The sequence below is a fragment of the Pelodiscus sinensis genome, chromosome 10, assembly GCF_052426305.1.
Source record: "Pelodiscus sinensis isolate ZL-2025 chromosome 10, ASM5242630v1, whole genome shotgun sequence".
NCBI lineage: Eukaryota > Metazoa > Chordata > Testudines > Trionychidae > Pelodiscus > Pelodiscus sinensis.
In genome coordinates this window covers 52,241,904-52,261,158 of record NC_143061.1, presented here as the reverse complement: position 1 = coordinate 52,261,158, position 19,255 = coordinate 52,241,904, and the positions used below count along the sequence as shown (strand labels likewise).

At 44.7% G+C, this 19,255-nt stretch overlaps 1 protein-coding gene across 1 annotated transcript in view; it reads right to left on the bottom strand.

Annotated features, from left to right (window-relative positions):
• The window catches only part of MSL2 (MSL complex subunit 2), a 35,245-nt gene extending 19,992 nt beyond the window's left edge, over nucleotides 1-15,253 (bottom strand). Inside the window, exon 1 of the mRNA XM_075937378.2 lies at nucleotides 13,901-15,253. Within this exon, the coding sequence (XP_075793493.2) occupies nucleotides 13,901-14,042 (142 nt within the window). The 5' untranslated portion in view covers nucleotides 14,043-15,253. The remainder of the gene's footprint in view (nucleotides 1-13,900) is intronic.
• Nucleotides 15,254-19,255: the final 4,002 nt, after the last annotated feature.

Sequence of the window (19,255 nt, the reverse complement as noted above, 5' to 3'; positions counted from 1 at the left end):
AGTATTCTGAACAATATTGCAAGGATTTATCACTTCCATCTAGCTACACAGCAATGTATTAACAGGAAAGTATATCAATATCACCCAGAATGTTTTATAGATACATAACTAAAATAACATATTGAGTATTATTCTTTATCTTAAACAACCTTAAAAAGACAAAATAGAAAAACCCCTCAAAAACGGATAAGCGAATATATCAGAATAATTCACACCACTTCAAACTTCTCTCCACACAATTAGCGAAGACACTACAAGTCCTGTTTTAGCTATTCAGAGAAGTAGAATTAAAGATTACTATGGATGAGTGTATGTTATCCTCTTTGTTAGTTCTCGAGAATAAGTAGCTCACGTGAGCTTTCAAACTAAAACAAGCAAAATTAAAATACTACAGGCAGTAATAAGGGCAATACCCAATAAGTTTTTAAAAGGTATTAGACAATCCCAGACATTTTAAAAATATACACACAGGAGGAATAAGAATATGTCCTAAAATATGAGGCTTAAACCAATCAAAATCTCAAGAATTTAGCTAAAAAAAGTAAGGGACAATCTGAGGTTAGAGAAGAAAAAACTCTTTTGCTGCTGACTTAAAACAGGTCCTTTGCAATCAGAAATATCAGTGAATAGGAAGTACAGGAATCATCAATCTGAATGGAGAAAGCATTTCTTCCTAACTTGGTATTTTTTCAGCATGAAGAGCTGATGGCTGGCAGATACTTACACAGGTGGCTAGCAAATAAATAATTTGCTGGCATCTGCCACTGGAGAAATATTTGATAAACCAATAACTGATCAAAAGACCACTTGTAAGGAGCTTGCATAAATCAGCTGAGTTCCCCCACCCCCACTCTGCCAGATATGAAACCAAGAAAGATTTGTGGGATGGAGACCATGGGCTGGCTGACTGAAGGAACAATGCAAAACCACATTACTTGTTTATTTAAAACAAGGCAGCTAGACAACCCATTTGAATCAAGTCCACTTTTTAGGATAGCTAGTATTAGTACTAAGATGACCTAGCTCATTTCCCGAATGTTGGTGCAGTAGCTTTTCCTCCAGAAAAAAGCCCCCACAATTTAAACCACTTCTGAAACACGTGATAGGATCAATATTCCCCTTTCCATGCTGGAAGGATGGAAGTTGGGTGAACCATGGGTCCTTGATTTATGCAAGGACACCCTCATTTATTGACATGGCTAGGTTCCCTTGCTATGGGAATGACAGTATGTAGAATAATTTGATTCTCTTCCTGCACTTCTGTCAGCTCAGCACTGAGGGTCTCAGTTACCTTGGCCAGAAGATCCTGGAAGGCCTTGAAACTGTCAAGTGGGGATGCTGGGTTCCCAGTCACTGCCTTGCTTTGAGGAGTAAAGGCATGGCGGGGAGCTTATCATAAATAAAATAGTTCCTCCATATCCTTGTCTTCTCATCACCTGGTAATAAGAAAACTCTGAATGGTAATAGTAACCACTGTAAGGAAGAATTCTGGGTTGGGAGAACATGAGTCTGGTCCTCAATCTCCACCTCTGATGATGGTGACAGTGAGGGGAGAAGAGAAGGATTGGGGGCTGGTTTCAAATTGGCTCTGAGAAGAATAAGATATAGCTAGCCCTCTTCTTCAATTCAAGGGGATTTTTTCTTGTACCAAAGAGCCTAGTATCTGATGGCTCATGTTAGTGTTGGCATTGAGTAGCTCTGAAGACACCAACCCAGGTTGTTCCAAGGAAATGTTGCCTTATATATGGAAGATGTATCCACTTACACTGAAGTTAAGATAGAAGTGGGGGAGGGGAACCCATTGAAAGTCTCCAGGTAAGGATAAGAGGGGTAACAAACAAGGGTGATGTGATGGTAAAGGTCTATAGACTACCTAATATGGAAGAAGAGGTTGATGAGATTTTTTTTAAATAACAAAATAATCCAAAACACAGGAGTTGGTGGTGACTTGGGACTTCAACTACCCAGACACCTATCAGAAAAATAATATATCAGGGCACAGATTACAAACAAGTTCTTGGAATACACTGGTGACAACCATTTACAACAGAAGGTGAAGAAAGCAAATGGATTTGATTCTGACAAATAGGGACGATATAGCTGAGAAGCTGAAGAAAGAAGGCAGCCTGGTTGATAAGTCCATGATTCTAAGGAATGATAGGAGAGAAAACAGCAGAATAAAGACAACAGACATCAAGTGGGCAAAACTCAGCCAATTCAGAATTGGGAAGCAAGTCAAAGAAAAAAGTTCAGGAGAGACATAAATAAGGGCAAACTCTACTAATGCAATGGAAAGACAGAAAATATGGGAACAGGTCACCCATACCTTAACCGGATTTTCGATTACGTGAAACTTAAAAAAAAAAATTCATACAAGAAGAGGGCATTGTAAATTTGCAAAGATGAATATAAAAAAAAATACACCACCACAAGCATGTAGGGATAAAATTAGAAAGGCCACAACACAAAATGAAGTTAAAATAGACTGGGAATTAAAGGGTAAAAAGAAAGGATTTACTAAATACATACAAAGAAAGAGGAAAATCAGGGACAGGGTAGGCCTTATACTAAATGAGGACAGCAAGACAAGGATATCAAATGCAGCAATGGCCAAAGTATTTAAATTTTCACCAAAGAAGTTAGCAGAGGTTGGATGGCTGACAATAACAAACATTAGTGTAAATGTAAATATACTGGGTCAGAGCAATAAGCTATCTAGCCCAATATCCTGTCTTCTCAATGCCAATTACTCCACAGGGAATGAACTGAACATGTAATAATCAGGTGATCTACCCCTTCACCTATGCCCCACTTCTGACAAACAGCAGCTAGAGACACCATTCCTAGCCATCTTGGTTAATATTGGACCTATTCTCCATGAATTTATCTAGCACTTTTTTGAACCCTGCTAAAAATCCTGGCTTCCACAACATCCTCTGGCAAGGAGTTCCATAGACTGATTGTGCATTATGTGAAGTAATACTTCCTTTTTTTTAAAACCTGCTACCTATTAATTTCATGTGGTGACCCCCTAGTTTGTGTTATAGGAACAAGTAAATAACACTTCCTTATTTACTTTCTCAATAGTAATGATTTTATAGACCTCAATTATATTCTTCCCCCTTTAGTTGTTTCTTTTCCAAGATGAAAATGCCCAGTCTTTTTCATGTCTCCTCATATGGCAGCTGTTCCATACTCCTAACCATTTCTGTTGCCCTTTTCTGAACCTTTTCTAGTGCCAAGATACCTTTTTACGGATAAGGTGACCACATCAGCACAAAGAATTCAAGATGTGGGCATGTCATGGATTTATACAGAAGCAATAAGATATTCTCTGGCTTATTCTCTATCCTTTTCTTAATGATTCCCAAGATTCTGTTTGATTTATTGACTGCTGTTGCACATTGAGTGGATGTTTCTAAAGAACTATTCACAGTAACTCCAAGATTTCCCTCGAGTGGTAACAGCTAATTTAGTCCACATCATTTTACACATATAACTGGGATTTTGTTTTCAAATATGCATTACTTTGCATTTATCAACATTAAAATCCATCTGCCATTTTATTGCCCAGTCATCTAGTTTTGTGAGATCCTTCTGAAGCTCTTCACAGTCTGCTTGGGACTTAACTATCTTGAACAGTTTAATATCACCTGCAAATTTTGCTACTTCACTGTTTACCCCTTTCACCAGATAATTTATGAATATGTTGACTAGACTTTTGTAGGGTTTAGCCTCTTTTTAAGAGGAAATCTTTCCCATAGAAGATCTTTTGCAGAAACTGCAGCTAAAGTCAACCCTTGAAATGAAGAATCAGTTCCTGGGCCTCACAGCGGAGAAAACGCCTTGTTTAGTGTTGCTTGCTGAATTTCACACAGATCTGGACTACACAAGAAAATTATACCAGTTCAGTTAAAACTGGTTCTGAACCACAGATGGGCAATAATTTTTGCTGGTGGGGCCACTCCAAGAATTTGGTAAGTGATCAAAGGCAGCACTCTTCCATGATCTTAATGGAGGAGTTGCAGGGTCTGGGATGGAGGTTAGGTGCAGAAGGGAGCTCGGGGTAGATGAATGGAGTGCAGGAGGGGATGTGGAGTCTGGGAGAGAGTTTCGGTGAAGGAAAGGTTGTAACATAGTGCAGGGTCTGGGAGGTGCAGAAAGGATTCTGACCTGGAGGAGGAGTGCAGGGAGTAGAAGGGGGTTGTGACCTGAGGCAGGAGTTCAGGGGTTTGAGTAGTGATATGAAGCAAGGGATTGGGGTGCACATTCATGGTTACACACAAGCTCCTGGTATGCATTGGGAACTGCTTGCCGCCCCATGCTGCTGCCTCTGATACAGAGGCAGCAGTGTGGGCCGGGCCAGCAGGCGGGAGCCGGTACACATGGGGAACTGGCTTACAAGTCAGCTCCTCTCGTGCACTGGCTTCCAGGGAGCCACCTGCTGTCCCACACTGCTGCCTCTGATACAGGCACAGAGAGATCTTCCAGGGGGCACTTCTTCTCATCCAGCTATCTGCCTAGTTTTACAACATACATAAAAAACACCAAAGTCAGTACAAACTAAATTTTTGTACAACAGGTTTATACCCCGCCATATACTACACTCCAGTGGTTCTCAAACTTTTTGACTTATGGTTCAATTCAGATCTTTCCACGGACCACCAGTCAACCACCCATGATGACAAAATGGGTGCAAGGGTGGGGGTCTGGGTGGAAGGTGGGTGCAGAAGCAGGCTAAGGGTGGGGGTCTGGTGGGGAGGTTGGGTGCAGAAGTGGCCAAAAGGTTGGGTGCAGGAAAGAGCTGAGGGGGTCCTCGAGGGAGGGAGGGCGCAGGAGTGGGGTGGGGATGTGAGATCTCGGCAAGAGAACAGTGCATGAAGGCAATGGGAGTGCGGGGTCTGGGCATGAGGGGGATGAGAGGGACTTAACGGGCTCCGCCACTCCCAGGCACCACTGCTTCCATTAGCCATGATTCTGGCCAATAGGAGCAGCAGGAAAAGCCTCCAGACAAGCTGTTTCCTTCACTGCTGTTGCCCCAGCCATTGAGGGGGGAGGGGGCAGGGAGATAAACAGCAGCACACGGAACCACTTCCTTTCCTTGCAAGCTGGATCTGGCCCACAAGGCTCACCACCGCCCCCTTCTCCTGCCCCAGAAGCGGGAAGTCAGCACTAGCACTCTAATCTTGTGGGGGGCCTCAGGCCTGGAGCACTAACACAGGCTTCCTGCTGCCAGGGGGGGTCAGGCCCTGAGCCCAGGGCTCACCTGCAAGGTAGTCAAGGGTCACTAGAGGTCTGTGGACCGCACTTTGAGAACGACTGCTATACACCTAAATCAGTTGGTAGGGTGCAGGAATGGGTTGGGGGAGTGGGAGGAAAGTAGGGTGCAGGAACTGGGTGTGGTGTCTGGGCAGGAGGGAGGGTGCAGGAGTGGGGCACAGGGTCTAGAGGCATGAGAGTCATGGGGGGTGCTTACCTAGCTCTGTTCCTCCTGCTGCTCCCATTGGTCATAATTCTGGCCAATGGGAGCAATGGGGAAAACCTCCAGGCAAGTGGTTTCCTGCACTGCCACTCCCCTAGCCCAGTGGTTCCCAACTTGTTTTATACCGAGGAGCGGCAAACCCATTCACAAACTTTTGGCGGACCAGGAACATTTTACTTTCATATTCATTATGTAAATAATGAATATTCAGATATGCAAATAAAATGTTGCCAGTCTGCCAAAAGTTTGTGAATGGGATTGCCGGTCTGTGGTATAAAAAGCCCCAGCCCCTAGAGCTAGTCCTAACCCCTAGAGCCCCTCAACCCTCCACTACTCTGCCAGTGCCAGGCACTGACCCAAGACCCTTGCACCCAACCCCGCCCCCGATGCCAGCCTCTCGCCCTCAGAGTTCCCTAGTGCCAGGTTCCTGCTTCCAGAGCCCCACTGCACCCAATCCCCTCATGTCCCCCTGTTCCAGCCCCCAGTCTCCGCCCTGCCTCCCAACTCCATCTCCAGAGTCCACCCATGCCCGCTCCCCTTCCTGGATGTCACAGTGCCCCTCAGTGTCAGCCTCCCCCTGAACCTGCTAGCATTAACCCCAACTCCTCACCTAGCCCTGCTGCTGCCTCCCAACCGCCAGCTGAGTGCAGTGTGCTGGGCCCCTGCTGAGCACCACAGTAGCCACACTCCAAATGGCACTTGGTCCCAGCTGACTATTGAGGTTGCTGGGCCCCTGCTGAGTGCAGCTGCAGCACTCAGCTGAAGCCAATCACTGCGTGGAGCCCGGCTGCTGCGATGCTCAGCTGGGGCCAAGCACTGCATGGAGCTTGGCTGCCATGGCACTCAGCTGGGGCCAAGCACTGCATGGAGCTTGGCTGCCATGGCACTCAGCTGGGGCCAAGCATCATGTGGAGCCCAGCTGCTACAGAAGATGAGCCCTGATGAGTGCTGGGCTCCACGCAGCACTTGGCCCTGGGTGAGCATTGCAGCTGCCTATCACGTGGCCCTGCCAGCTGGGCCATCGGAGCTAGAACCAGGGCCACAGTGAGGCTGTGCCGGCTCCAGCCGCAGCACATCCCATTGCCTGCTGGGCCACTCACCCTGCTGCTGCATGGGAACCCCAGAGGGTGGGGCTCATTAGCAGCTGGGGGAGTGGCCTGGCAGCATGCTGCGGCCCAGTAAGCAGGGGTTCATGGACAAGCAGTTGGGAATTGCTGCCCTAGCCAACACTGAGCTGCTTCATTCCCCCTGCATCCCGGATTGGCCCACAAGGCCTCCCCTCCTCCCACAGCAGGAAGCTGGTGTTCCAACCTTGGGAGAGGCAGGGCTAGAGTGCCAGCACAGGCTCCATGCTGCAGGGTCTGGGCAAGCCTGTGGCCCGTGTGCAAAATGTTGTGCACCACTAATGGTCCACGGACCACACTCTGAGAACCACTGACTTAGAATATAAATATTGCACTTACATTTAACAGATTTATTTTATAATTATATGGTAGAAATAAGTTAGCAATGTTTCAGTAAGTGTGCTGTGACACTTTTGTATTTTTATGTCTTATTTTATAACTATTATTTAAGGGAAGTGAAACTTGGGGTAAGCAAGACGAATCAGACTCCTACAAAGGATACAGTAATTTGGAGCCAATGACTTAGACAAACACTGCATGAAAATTACTTTTCCCGCTATATGATCTCCACAAATACTTTAGACAAATACTAAAGTGACATTTTTTCTAGGTATTTCTAAAACATAGCGATATCAAACAGCTACACAACATAGTAGCTAAGTGTCCAAAACCTAAACATTCCTGAGGTATCTAGCAAAACCAGGGAAAGCCAAACCTGACATTCCTGTTATTTATAAGGTTTTTAAAAAAGCAGAAAACATCTATAAAATAAACCACCAACATTTTGGGCATTCTTCATATAGCCTAAAGTAAAAAGGATATGCCCAGCTCTTTTAAAAAATCTTTTACAGTTCACCTTTGGAATATACTCTCCCTGCAAAGTGCTAAGCTAATATTTCTGTGGTAAAAGTATCAGAGAGTCAGCCGTGTTAGTCTATAACTACAAAAACTTAAAAAACAGCAGTGGTCCTGTAGCACCTTAGAGATTAAACCAAAAAATATATGGATAGTATCATGAGCTTTCGTGGGTACATCTGAAGAAATGGGTGGTGCCCACAAAAAGCTCATGATACTATCTATATATTTTTGGTTAGTCTCTAAGGTGCTACAGGACCATTGTTGTTTCTTAAGTTTATTTCTGTGGTAGTTTGTGGCCGTGCTGACTCACTTTCTAGTATAAACGTTTTAAAGTTCCAGTTTTCCAAATTTAGTTTTTAATGAGAGTAAGAGCTGTCAATTGTCTGCTAGTGACAAGCTGATACTGAAAAGTCAACTGAATTTCTGAACAAGCCCTGAAAGGGTCCAAATTGTTTAGGAAATCTTTAAAAAAAAGTTGGAAAAATATAGTAGCAAAATACATATTAAAGCAGTAGAAAAAATACTTATAACCTTTCCTTTCACATTTCCATACTTTTTCCATAGTGGAAGAATATGTTGCATAAACATTTACAAAACTTTGTTTTTAGAATGAATTGTAATATTAAACAGACTATAATTTAAAAGCAACAATACCTGAGAACTCATGTCCCCAAAACACCTAAAAAAGCACCAAAGCTTCATACAAATCCAGGATTAGTCTGTTTGCAGATTATAAGCTCTTTGGAGAAGAATCATCTTGCATTTGTCTATAAAATCATCACACACACTGCCGCACTGTAAAAGTAAATACTATTGTATGGCCGTGGTTTTCACCCTGATTACAGTCCAATCAGTTCAGAACAGAACTGCAGCCTATGTGACATCCTCAGGACCATATAAGTAGTATTGAATGTGGCCTACAAATACAGCCCACTATGGTAACCAAGTTGAGAACCGCTGCTGCATGGTCATGTCTATATTCCAGATGTGCATCTATGTAACTTTATCAGTGTAATTACAACTACAGCAAATCCACACTATAGAGACCCTACACTGATGCAGTCTACTCTAATACTGCTATTCTCAAACGATGGGTCAGAATCCCAAGGTGAGTCACCAGAGCTGGCATTAAGCTGGCTGGGGCCTAGGACTAAACTCTGAGGGCCTCAGCCCTGAGTGGCAGAGCTCATATTACAGCCCCGCACACCCACCTATGGCGGCAAGGCTTTCTCTCCCTGCCCAGGATGAGAGGGCTTGTGCAGACTCAGGCTGCAGTCTCCCACCATAGGGTCATATAGTAATTTTTGTCGTCAGAAGAGGGCCACAGTGAAATGAAGTTTTGAGAACCCCTGCTCTAATAACTACGCTGGTTCAGTGTATCTTAATTAGGGGTTTGCACTGGTTTAAATTAATCAATACAGAAAAATTTGCACTGGTGTAACAAACTAGGGCCAAAGCGGCGAAGAGTCCTGTGGCACCTTACAGACTAACCGAAGTGTAGGAGCATAAGCTTTCGTGGGCAAAGACCCACTTCGTCAGATGCATGTAGTGGAAATTCCCAGAGGCAGGTATAAATATGCCTCCCTGATTGGCTAAATTGATTCCTGATTGGCTAAATTGATAGATCCCTGATTGGATCCACCTCATCATCTCTAGCCTGATTCTGGCCTGCATATTTATACCTGCGTCTGGGAATTTCCACTACATGCATCTGACGAAGTGGGTCTTTGCCCATGAAAGCTTATGCTCCAACATTTCAGTTAGTCTATAAGGTGCCACAGGACTCCTCGCCGCTTTTGCAGATTCAGACTAACACGGCTACCCCTTTGATAAATAAAACTAACACTGGCCCTAGTTTCAAATATCATAGCACAACTATGTGGCTCTAAACATTTCTGCCAAGACTGGTTTACACAGGGTGATTTAAAGTGCCCTGCAATTCACACCCCCATGGACCAGTCTGCAGCACAGTGTGGATAAGCCCTAACACTTTGTTAAAAGTATAGAATCATAGAATAATAGAACTAGAATGTCATCAAGTCCAGTCCCCTGCCCTCGCAGCAGGACTAAGCACTATCTAGATCAGGGCTACTCAAATTTTGGAAGCCCCTGGGGCCACAATGATACTCACAGCACATGCTGAGGGTCACAACTTAAATGTGGTTTCATATGCATGCGAATAGCTTCTTTCACACTGATGGGCATGAATACACAGATTAAGGCAAGACTCTACAACACGCAGGCTCCATTTAAGTCCGTTCTGCTGATATTAATAAAAATGCAATATTTACCTGATTTCCACCCATATGACAGCAATTTTAATGAGCCAGGAATTTAGCTACTAAAACACATATCAACAGAAGACCATTATATTGACTACTTTTTTGTTTTGGCTTCACAACAGTCCAGGAATTTAACTACTAAAATACATATCAACTCAAACTGCAGCATAAGCCCAAACCACACCACAGGTGGCAAGGCCACATGTTGAGTAGCTCTGATCTAGATCATACCTGATACATGCCTGACTAACCTACTCTTAGATATCTTCAATGATGGAGATCCCACAATCTCCCCAGGCAATTTATTCCAGTGTTTAACCAACCTGACATTTAGGAAGATTTTCCTAATGTCCAACCTAAACCTCCCTTGCTGCAATTTAAGCCCATTGCTTCTTGTCCTATCATCAGAGGTTAAGAATAATTTTTCCTTCCTCATCCTCATAAAAGTATTATAAAGAGAATGTGAGGAAAAAAAGATGTTTCTGTTTTAAGGCATTACCATGATTCCAAATGGATTTCAGTCACTTTATATGCTTGCCCTTTTACAGATTCTGTTTCAAAAAAGCCTAGACCTACATGAGATATCTTTAGGGTGGTATCAACAGAATAATTAAGCATTTTAAAAGCTGAAATTTAAATCACACCTCAAGTAAAGTTTCCAATGGTGAGATGTATTAAGCTATAGAATAATCTCCCAATGTAAGTGTGAGAAATCCTATCACTTAGAACTTTTAAAACTAGACTATACAATATACTGTTCTTTATTTTATTTGCTGCATCCGAATTGCACACTACCTCACCAACACTGTAAAATAAATCCTGATGCTGATTACTTTATTACTAAGGCCCTAATCTGGCAACACATTCTATGGAAGGGGACATTGTATCCACCTAAAGCCCCACTTAAATGAACAGAATCATAGTCTAAAATCAACAAATAGACAGAAAGACTGGAGATAAGGAAACAGACAGACACGGACTCCAGAAAACAGAGAGGGAGATCACATATGAATCATACTGATTTCTTATTTTAATAGCTACATTTAAAAAAAAATGAAACACAGAGGATCATTTTTCTTTGATAGTTAAATGAAGGATTGAGGAACAATCAAAAACGGATCAAATCCAGTTTTGTTTTGTTTAATCATTTTTAGATTTTCTTTAAGGCAAGGACAATGGCTATGATAGTAGGGATAGAAAGGAACACACGGATTTTGGGTATACTGTACAGGAGCAGCAGATTTTAGCAACACACTAGATACAAGGAGTAAATGAGAAAATTAAACCAAAGTTGGAGGGCCAAAGAAACAGATCACACATTTTCTGCCATAGGAAAGTAGAGGAGGGAATGAAGACTTGAATAGTAGTTGAGAAAAAGGGATGGCAAGTCTGCTTTTTGTCATATTGAGTTTAAATTGATGAGTTACACAATGTATGTACATGGTAAACTTTCCTATTCAATGGGACTATTCACATGCTGAAAGGTCTATGGAATCAAGGTGAGCCTATTATAGTTTCTCTGTGGCAAGGACTTCCTTTTACAATGTGAACACTGAGCAAAATGTGGGGGGGAGTTGCACTACTGTAGGACAAATAATAATAGTGAGACTGAAGTGGGAGAAGTCAGGACAGAAAGATTTGGAAGCTATAATTACGGATAAGGTATATTAAGGCAAGAGAGTAGACAAATTAATCTAAGGAAGAGCTGTAAAATAAGAGGGAGCCCAGGGAAGAAGCCTGTGAAAATCCCAAGGGGGAAGAAGGAGGTGGAACTGCCAAGCAAAACACAGAAGGAGCAGTCTATAAGGTAAAATAACCATGGAGGAAAGCAAATAGATAGGTGGAGTGATTTACCACAGTGAAAGAGAGAGAAAGCAAGGAGGAAAAATATGGAAAAGAAAAGACAGCTCTTGAACTTCCCCACAGATTATCCAGGAAAGAGCAATCTCAATGGAACAGGAAGCATGAAAACAAGACCACAGAAGACCATGGAGAAAGTTAACAGAAAGTCAAGGCAACAAAAAGAAATGAAGCAGCTTGGTCTTGAAGGGGGAGGAAGAAGATGGGATAGTAGTTAAGAGACAGAGGGTATTAAGCAAAAGATCTTTAAGTAAAGGAAATGGCAACAATGTACAGTAAAACTCCAGTGGTCCGGCATTCAATGGTCAGGCACTCCTGATGGTCTGGCACCATCTGAAACCTGGAAGTGCTCCAGGCAGCAGGACAATTGGAGCTGCTCTGCCCCTGGCTTCCCCGATACAGCGGCTGAATCGGGGACACCTGGAGCAGAGCAGCTGGGGCGCTGCTGGGTTGGTCCTGCAGCACCAAGGGGCGCATCCTCCCCACTCCACCCCAGACCCCTCATAGCCCCCCCCTTCCGATAGTCCAACATATTTGATATTCCAGTACCCCCTGGGTCCTAAAGGTGCCGGACTATCGGAAGTTTACTGTAATTAGATTTCTGTTCAAAAGCAGGAGGGATTCCAAATAGTCCAGCACCTTGGGACCTGACCAGTTCCAAACCAGAGAATTTGCCGAACCACAGGAGGTCAATATTGTCTAGCAGCATTACCAATACTTCCACAGCTTACTGAGCTCTTAGAAGACATTTACGGTTAAATTAAAGCTAAATAACAGCACTGAACACTGAGAGCTAGGACTGGTAGTTGCAAACAAACTTTATGGGACCATGGGGAAACTTGGCCATACCCATAAGTGGACAACCAGATAACTAAAATCATGCTGGACCAGGGACATTGCTGGACCAGACAGTGCCCAACTAGAGAGGCTAAAACCTGTGTTTTTCTTCTATTTTAACCCTTACTGTTGTAATGCTACATTTCTGTTATCCATATAAATGTCGAATTCTTTTTTTAAATCCAGTTAAGCTCTTGGCCCCAATTATATCTTATGGCACTGAGCTCTATGGGGTAATTATTTGTTATGTGAAAAAAATTGTCACTTTAAGCTTGCTGTTTCAAATTAATTGACACTCCCTTTGCTCTTCGGTTATGAGAAAAGAGGAATAAAAGTTCCTGGTCTGCCTTTTACACCATTTAGTATACCTTTTGTCACATCCCTCTTATTCCGTTTCTAAGAAAACTGTCCCAATTATTTTTCCTGTTTTGTCGGTGGAAAATTTCCCACTATTTCTAATAATTATCATATACCATAGAGTCTTTTTCAGCTGTATCCTATATGAGGTAGATTGACCATAAGTGACTAGAGTATTTCTGAGTATACCTTTGATTTTATAGCATTCTTTCTGTATTATTGTCCTTATGCATTCCAATGTGTTTTTTTATACCAGTACTGCATGTTCTCCAAAAACCTTTTAAGATAGTTGAGAGAAGCTATTTTTTTAAGGCAGCAGAGAACTGTATTCTCCATTCCCAGCTAGCAATACAAACCTACCACATTTCGTGCATGCCCCCAATACAGCTACACAAGATCGCCATCAGCATCCTATCCCCTCATTCAGTGCACCTCACCAAGGCATGAACTGCACTACCACATCTACTGTTTTGCAAGTCAAGTAGGCAGGGAGATACAGCACACCCACGTGTTAAATGTTTTGGTTCCAATGCCTGATGTCAAAACATTTTGGTTCTAATTCAGCTTCTCTGTCACAGGGCACAACCATTACAAGATACTATATATATATATATATAGTGCTCTGGGTTTTTTTTGCAAAAAGCTGAACTTAAAATTTTTTGACTCAGCAAGGTTTCTATATCTGAATGTTTTCCACCTGATTTGGAAACTTTCGGGGGCAATCCTTTATTGGGTATTTTATAAGATCTCAAAAATTAGACAAGTTTTGTTCCCAGCATGCTCATTCTTGTTATGTTTTCTACATTTCTCCAATTTATGCAGGCACAAGGTGAACAATTTTGGAGTTGTTGGAAAATAGGCAAGGGGGGGCGGAGAAAAAAAAAAGGTCTAACTTCATTGGAAGCTATACAGACTTCTACAGGTGTCACATCTTAGCGATGTGCCCCACTCTCCGGAAAAGGGGTTAAACAACGGTAAGATTTGCGGGACCATTTCCCATTTAAGTGGGTGTAAAAGCAAGGCGGCTTCAGCGCTGTGGGCTCCCCAGGGTACACAAGGCCCCGAATTCATTGTGCAGCGAACAATAGAAAGCTCCTCACCGCAAACACAGCAGGAGAGGGACTGTCGGAAGTAAGGCAGGAGCTTGGTGACCTCGGAGAAGGCCTGGGGGTCGCCGGGGTCGTAGTTGAGCACCAGGCGGCTCGCTGACACGTAGAGAGCAGTGGCATTCACCGGGTTCATCGCAGCCGCTCCGACGCCCACGGCTCCGGGGTGAGAAGAAAGGGCGGCGGCGAATCCGCGCCGGCCGAAAGTCCGCGGGGCTGCGGGACCCCGGGAGCCGCGCGGCGGCCCGAGCGGGGCGCGGAGGCCGCGGCGCTGCCCGGCGGGGGCTGGGCGGGGCGAAGGGCCGCGCTGCGCCGGGCTCGCTCGTCGCCCCTCAGGGCCCGCCCGGCCCTCTCCGGCAGTGTCACGGGGCCGGGGCCTGGCTCGTCCGGCGGCCGCGAGGCTCCTCCTCCGCCTGCAGCGGGCCCGGCGGCTGCGCTACTCCAGGCTGCGGGCCATGCCGGGCCGCCCGCCCGCCGGGCCTGCTCCTCTCGGCCACACGCCCTCGCCCGTCCCGCCGGCGGCTTAGCAGGGGCCCCGCATGGGGGCGCGGGGCGGGGCGGGACCGCGAGCCCAGCGTAGGGCGGCGGTGGCGGCCCGGGCCGCGGCTCCCGATCCGGCAGCGGGGGAGGGGGCGGATGCACCGGGCCTCAGCACTGCCGCATCACCGCGCCGCTTCTGCGGCCTCTTGCGCGGGGCCGAGAGCTTCCCCCGCTGGGCGCTCGGCAGGATCCGCTGCGCGCCGCAATGTCAATAGCAACCGTTAGAGCCAACCGTCACTGCGGAGCCATCGCCGCTGCCGCCTGGCTCCGCGCACGGCGCATGCGCGGCCCGGCCGCGGCTCTTCCCCGCAGCAGAGGCCCAGCCCTGGGGTGGGGGCGGCGGCCAGCGCCCCCTAGCGGAACCCGGCCGTGCCCTGGCAAGGCGCGCCGGGGACAGCCCCTGCCCGCGCGGAGCCATCGCGGTGCGCCCGGCCCCTGGCTCAGCCTGGCCCAGCCCAACCTTGCCCCAGGCCCGAGCCAGGGGCCCCGTCCCAGCAGCAGACCCCAGGCCCGCGCCTTCCCCTTCCAGGCCCGCTGACGGGGGCAGGAAGGGCCGTTGCCCCGGAGCTCCCGGTCCCTGCTACTGCAGCAGTGGCTGGAGCCCCGCGCCGCCCCCTCTGGCCGGCTCGGAGGGCCAGCGGGGGGTGGGGCACAGGCCTGGGCCGTGCTGAGGGGCTGGCTGCCCGAGCCTCGCCCCTTTTCGGAGCCGGCAGCCTCCCCCACCCAAAGCCAGTGACACTTGCCACGAGGCTGCCCCCTAACCTGCATGGGGCTCCTCGAGCTGCTCCCCACCCATAGCAGCTTAGGCCTGGGGAGCGGAGGCACAGCTGCGGCTGGCCCGGGGCGCTGTGTGAGAGAGACTGACACAGGTCTCCTGGCACCGAGGCCTGCAGCATGTGCGGGGCTCCTCTGGCCTGGGGAGGGTTGAGGCTTCTCTGAGTGGGGGAGTTGGGATGAGTGTAGCCCAGGGACTAGCCTCCTGCCAGGGGGTTCTATCCGCTGCCCATGCGCCTGTGCCTGCCTTTTAAAATGCTCAGGCAATTTTTAAAAGGCCTGGCACGTTTCCCAGCTGCCACTACTGTTGACCAGGACTCTTTTAGAGCCAGTGTGATGCCATAGAGGCAAACTAGGCAGTCATCTGGGGTGCCAGGCTTTAAAGTTGTGCCAAATTAGACATGAGTGATTTTTTTCTATTAAATGTATTCTTATAAACAACATATTGAATATTATACGTGTAAAATAGTGCATCATTGCCATGACAAAAGTTGAGATTGATTTCACATCATGGCACGTGGCTGTGTATGTAAATACAGTTAAAATGTGTCACAGCATAGCTTCAAAACAGCACCACCTGGCTTTGCTGCCTGGGGGCAGAGTCTGGCAGTTTAGTCAGTAGCCCAGCCTTGACCAGTCATACATGTGAGTCAGTATTGCTCCCCGTTTAGTGAAGGCTGGTCAGCAACCCACAACAGCTGTTCTGCCATATTACAAGCTGTGAACCCAAAGATGCTGTACCCGTGAAGAATTTGTATTGTGTTGGACTTGAAAAATTTGATGAGGTTTTAACAAGATTGTAAAAGGAGAATCACAAATACTTGTAAGATTAAGATTGTATATTTATTGTAAACTTTTGTTGTTAAAGTAATAGCAAAGCCCTGATTTTCAAACATCTGACTGCTAATGTTAAATATCTTTTAACATATGCATTCCCTGCTGTTCTATTGCAATTAATGTTCAATAATAGAAATTCCAGCCTTTTTATTTTAAATAGTTTTAAGTTAACATCTTACATCTCAAGATGTACTTGAAATTTATTTCTGAACAGACAATTTTCACAACATCTTCATTGCTCTTCAAATTCTCTTGCCTTTCACAGTTTCTGTTGCTAGTAGGGGAACGTGGCTTTCCAAAGTTAAAATTGATTAAGACATACCTTTGTTCATCCATGGTGAAGGAGAGACTTGTTGGACTGGCCACCCTCCCGCTAGAACACAAAGTATCTCCTACTTTGTCTCAAAAAACTTATTACCCAATTTGTAAAAGCAAGAGCACAAAAAGCAAAATTGCTAAATGTTTATATAAATCAATGACCCAGTGCAAAAGGGTTATAACTCAAAATCAGACTTCATTCAGTAGCAAGGAAGGAAGATTTCCATAGCTTCCCCCGCCCCCCCAGCCCCAAAATCAGTTCCTTAGGAAGGAAGACAGTTGCAACTTGAAATACAACTCTTTATAGCACTTGTCACAAATTCAATGTGGGTAAAACTTTAAAGTGTCAGCTACTGAGCAGTTTACCCTATACAGTATAAATGTGTTACAATTAAGAAAAGTAGAAAACATACATTTTTTTATTTTATATTCTTTCAAATGACAAGTTAATAAAGATAAAATGTCATTGCAGATGTCTCATTTTTCTCTGTATTTAATGTGGGGAAGACAAATTCATAGTTTGCTTATGCGGTGAAAAACCCTTGGGCTCTACTTTTAACCTCCCTGTTGGCAGCTCTGCTCAGCCCCAGCCAGCCAGGCTCAGCACAACATAGGACAGACCCACTCCCCTATCCTGGCTCAGATCAGCATGGACCCCTGCCTGTCTCATTTCAGCTCCATTCCCAGCACAGCCTAGATCAGCACCAACCCCTCACCTGCCTCAGCCTTGCATTGACAGCATCCTGTTCAGCCTGGCTTAGCACAGCATATGATGAACCCATGCCCAGCTAGCCTCAACACAACCCTCTAACACAACTCAGAACAATACAGACCACTGCTGGTCTCAGCTCAAGCTCCCACCCAGCATGGCTTAGTACAGTCTATTATGGACACACACCCATGTTCCCCAGCAAAGCCTAAACTTCAACCCAGCACTTTCCCTGGCCAGCTCTGCTCAACATCCCAGTCCCTGCTCAGCCCAATATGGAGACCAGCCCAGACTCCTCCACTCTGTCCAGCCCAATGCACCTCACACACAACCTGGGTTAACACAACCTATTACAGCCCCAATCTCCATCCTGGCTTAATAGAGCTGACTACACCCCCACAGCTTGGTCCAAGCTGGGCTATGCTGCACCCTAACCCTGCACAGCCTGGCTTTGCACAGAAAAGGCCAGACCTCCCCACCATCTGCCCTGGTTGAGAACAGCAGAGAACAGACCCCACCCCAGCATGGCTCAAATCAGCCCAGCACACACAGTTACAAAGCTTGGCTTAGCCCAAAACAGCACAGCCCCCTTCCTGATTTAACAATTGCTGACATCACAATTTACTACTAGTAGCAGTTACGTCTGCAGCTGGTTTTGTTGGGTTTTACTGCCTTGTCACAATTTGCTACTATTGTGAAATCTCAATTTTGAAATTTGGACACAAAAAGGTATTTTCAAATTGTGAAAGTTAGTATAAGAAGTATTTAAAAAGAACTGCTTACTTTTCATTTCAACATTATTTCACAATCAAGCATCTAAAGCCCATTTTTAGAAAGTGTTTAATATATTTTTCCTTTACTCAAAAGAACATTAAAATTGAACTTCTCTATTACACATTTGTAGTTCAATGGTATAATTCCAAAAAAAATCAAGATATTTACCTTAAGAAAATTATACATGTTCTGTAAACACCCCAACTATACACGCTTTCTGCAGTTGTATTCATCCTTCTTATGATTTCGGAAGTATTCACTGGTTCCCTCTGGAAGGCAGGGCACGTATGCTCACCTCTTGCAAGAGTTACACTGTACTTTTGATAAGTAAGTATGACCTGAGTTGCTAACACCAACTTCACACATGTTAAATGCTACTGTTTGGGTCTACATTCAATGAGCATTCCATGCTCAATTCCCATGAGTCCAGTCAATGTCCACTATTAAACATAGTGAGTACAGGAATGTGTTGCTTCCATTTTTATTTGTAGGTGTCAGGATCATATTGTCTTCATTGTTGTAGTATCATTTATTAAAAATTTATTTCACCCTAACACTACATGTAAACTATGAAAATATGTACCTAAAAAGAAATCACCTCCAATTCCTCAAGAAGTTTCTTTCATCTCATCACACAAGGGTCAATTATTAACAATTCTTTTGATTCCATTCATGTGTGTGTGTTATTGGAAATATAATTTCAACAATTTTGTAACAATTTTTTTCAAAACATTGTATGCAGATACTCTTGTGTGTAATATCTCACTAAAACAAGAGAAAATCATATTGTGAATTCCCTGATGTATGTAGTCTTTGAGTATACATTACCAATATAACATTCTTCAGACTAGCCCTTTATTTTTAAACTGCAGTACTCAGAATTTCAAGCCTTATATTGAAGTACCATTTGAATCTATTACATTTATTGAAAACCCACAAAATACAGGAAATTATATCACAGCTGCACTTGAATCTTATTATGTAGTACTACATTAGTGGATACAATCCCAATGTATAACAATGGAAACATCTTAATGCAATAACCCAATGATCTGGTACATTGTATGGAAGCAATAATATATCATTTTGCATTCCAGTCTGTGTTCTTTGAAAAAAAGAAAAATCCAGTTATACTTGTCAATTAGGCAAACCATGCAATCTAGATTGTATTGTGTAGCCTTCTTTTTTTAGAAGGGGTCAGCTCCTGTTGCTACAGTTTCAAGTTCAAAGTGAACAATACCTCTGGTGCTTTTCTCAAATTTAGAAATGCACAAAGTCCAAGGATAGTAACTGCAGACAACCACAAGTCTTATTTGTACTACAAGTTTTATGAAAGCAATGAGTAAAAGTTATGTGTCCATGAATATGTAAATCCTACAAAAATCTATGCAATGACT